Below are 2,706 nucleotides of genomic sequence, written 5' to 3'. Positions count from 1 at the left end.
TACATCAGAGCTAAGCTACAGCTAAAGCTACATCAGAGCTAAGCTACATCAGAGCTAAGCTACATCAGAGCTAAGCTACAGCTAAAGCTACATCAGAGCTAAGCTACATCAGAGCTAATCTACATCAGAGCTAAGCTAAAGCTACAGCGAAGCTAAGCTGTGTGAGGCGGGTTGTGATTGGTCAGAAGTTTGTTACAGTATTTTGTTGATATTTTTCTTCCACCATTTTTTCTCTGTATCTGCAGGCGCCATGATTACTTCTGTTTGTGATTCTTTAAATAACTCCACAGGCTGTCAGATGCTAAAAACCCCTGAATGGAAATGTCCTGCCTGCAGAAAGGTGGCGCTCTTTTACTGACGCTTTGTTGAAACAAAATGGAGGATGCAGGGAGGAAGTGATTCAAAAGAATGGATTAACATTTAAAACTTAATAAATGTGAAAAAAGACACTTTAATGTCTCGATTTAACGGATCAGACTGGAGCAGATCAGGAGGGTCTTTGGACTCCGACAGACTGAAGAATCGTTTTGAATGAAAAACCTGGATAATGAGGTCGTAAAGTAATCGGGTCGGTTTGGTTCTGTGGAGCGGTGGGAGGTTCTGGTCCACTCACAGGGTGCTGGGTTCAGAGTTCATCCACATGCTGTAGCTGCTGTCTCCGTTCCTGAAGGACGTGAGGCCGACCTGACCTGCAGACACATCATCATCATCATCATCATCATCATCATCTCCAGAATGAACCGCCGCCGCCGCCGCCGCCGCCCCACCGTCTCTGATCTTCTGCCTCAGCTCGCCGGAGTTCTTCTCTACGTTTTCTCCCAGGACGTCCCAGATGCTGTTGGTCTCCAGGTACTGGTACACCTGGATGAGTGGGAGGAGCCTATCGACCTCTGCTACTGCTGACCCAGGAGGAAGGCTGAGGAGCCGCTTGAGGCCCTCGGGGTCCAGTATGACCGACACGACTTCGCCGGGAAGCTCGCCTGCCGTTAGGAACAACCATCCTGATCATTTCTGCAGACCTGAAGAAGCTCGGCGGCTCGGCGGCTCCGCGCCTCGTCTCACCGTTTATGGTCAGCTGTCTCTCCACAGCCGAGTTGGGAACCATGTTTTCTGACAGGATGTTCTTCAGCACCACAGTCCGCTTCTCCGAACCTGCAACAGGAATCCAGACCAGCGCAGGTGAGACGATGATGATGGCGAGGATTCGAGGTGAACCAAGATGGAGTCCACAAACCGTAGAGTCCCTGCGGATCCAGTCTTCCCCCAGAGTTCACTTCCTGCCTCACTCCTTCAGGCTGCAAACAACCAAAGCAGAACTAATGTTTAGCCAAGCTGCTCACATGGTACGGACGAACGGTGTGCAGAACAGAACCACGGACAGGTTCAGACTTTGTATGCTCCAAGTAGAGTCTGTTAACGTCCACATACCACCACACGCAGCGTCTTCTTCACAACGTCTTTGACCCCTGACTGGATGGTCAGGGTGAAGGTCAGGGTGTGCTCTCCAGGCTCCAGGCCCAGCAGGGTGAAGGTCACTTTGCCCACCCCCCCCGCAGCCAGGCGGCTCCAGGTGCAGGCCGTGGTGTGATGCCCCTCCTGCCTGGGCGTCGGCCGGGACTTCAGCAGGCAGAACGCCGGGCCGGCCGTCAGCGTCACGCAGTACTGAGGGGAGAGAAAGCATAAATTAGAGCGCTGCAGGTGTGTTAGCCCCTCCCCTTCCTGTGGAGAGGAACACAGGAAGTGAGCTCCTGCTGCTCATTGGAAGAATCAGCTGTAAACTCAGCCAGCAGTAAAGATCTGAGTGTTTATTATGGGATGTGTGGTTGAACTGACGGTGATGATGTCGTCCTGCTGGTTGTAGACGGAGCCCTGCAGCTCCAGCTGCTCCCCTCGGACCACCTGGTAGGGCAGCGGGACGTCCACGCTGAGCGGCTGGTTGACCAACACCTTCACAGTGTCTGACACACACATCCCTGAGAACCAGACAGACTCGGCGGTTAGGTTGATTCTGCAGGCCACTGAGGGCACCGCGACGGTCTGAACAGATCGACACATGGAGAGGAGACCCACCGCCCTCTGGAGACATGCCGACGGCTTTAACCACCCAGGTGGTCAGAGAGTCCGGCAGAGCCCTGCTGATGGACAGCTGACCTGACCTGAAGAGACAAACGCCAAAGCAGGGTTAGCTGCTGCAGCTGATGGTCAGCACTTTAAACAGAAGCTGCAGAGTCTCCACAGCAGCCGGGCAACATCTGGCTGCAAAGCCTGAAGATTCCTGAAGAAGCAGAGACAACTGTCCAGTTCAGGCTGTTGCAGGGCAACACTGAGGGGTTTCTCAGGCAGTCCACCACAAAGACATGGATACTAGACGCCTCACTGAGCGCTGCGTTACATTGCCGCCATCTTGTATGTGGCAGCAGGGATCGGAGTTCCTTCAGTCCTGTTCTGTGTGTTTCAACCGTTTTACGAAACAAACTGGATTCCTTGGCTTCACCTTCCACAGGTAAGGATGAAAGATCAGAATTACTTTGCAGCCAGAAATTCGTTTCTAAACAACCGAAAAATATTTCCTATGTATTGTCAAGTGACAATGACTTTCATAAATCAGTCATTTATCAATATTATATAGAAAAATAAATACAAGAAAATTATTTGTTTCTTGTCTTGAAATGTTAAATGTACATGAAATTATGGAATTATGTAAAT

At 51.2% G+C, this 2,706-nt stretch overlaps 1 protein-coding gene across 2 annotated transcripts in view; it reads right to left on the bottom strand.

The window, feature by feature from the left end:
• The window catches only part of c5 (complement component 5), a 29,682-nt gene that overhangs the window by 19,365 nt on the left and 7,611 nt on the right, over nucleotides 1–2,706 (bottom strand). For both annotated transcript variants that reach the window (XM_007540819.2, XM_016665285.1), the window contains exons 19-25: nucleotides 2,071–2,156; nucleotides 1,834–1,973; nucleotides 1,429–1,662; nucleotides 1,235–1,295; nucleotides 1,063–1,152; nucleotides 768–980; nucleotides 614–689 (exon numbers count right to left, since the gene is read on the bottom strand). In XM_007540819.2, coding sequence (XP_007540881.1) covers nucleotides 614–689; nucleotides 768–980; nucleotides 1,063–1,152; nucleotides 1,235–1,295; nucleotides 1,429–1,662; nucleotides 1,834–1,973; nucleotides 2,071–2,156 — 900 coding nt within the window. The remainder of the gene's footprint in view (nucleotides 1–613; nucleotides 690–767; nucleotides 981–1,062; nucleotides 1,153–1,234; nucleotides 1,296–1,428; nucleotides 1,663–1,833; nucleotides 1,974–2,070; nucleotides 2,157–2,706) is intronic.

This window comes from Poecilia formosa, unplaced genomic scaffold (genome assembly GCF_000485575.1).
Source record: "Poecilia formosa unplaced genomic scaffold, Poecilia_formosa-5.1.2 Scaffold561, whole genome shotgun sequence".
Lineage (NCBI taxonomy): Eukaryota > Metazoa > Chordata > Actinopteri > Cyprinodontiformes > Poeciliidae > Poecilia > Poecilia formosa.
Note: the sequence above shows the minus strand (reverse complement) of the source record. Positions and strands in the feature narration are given on the sequence as shown.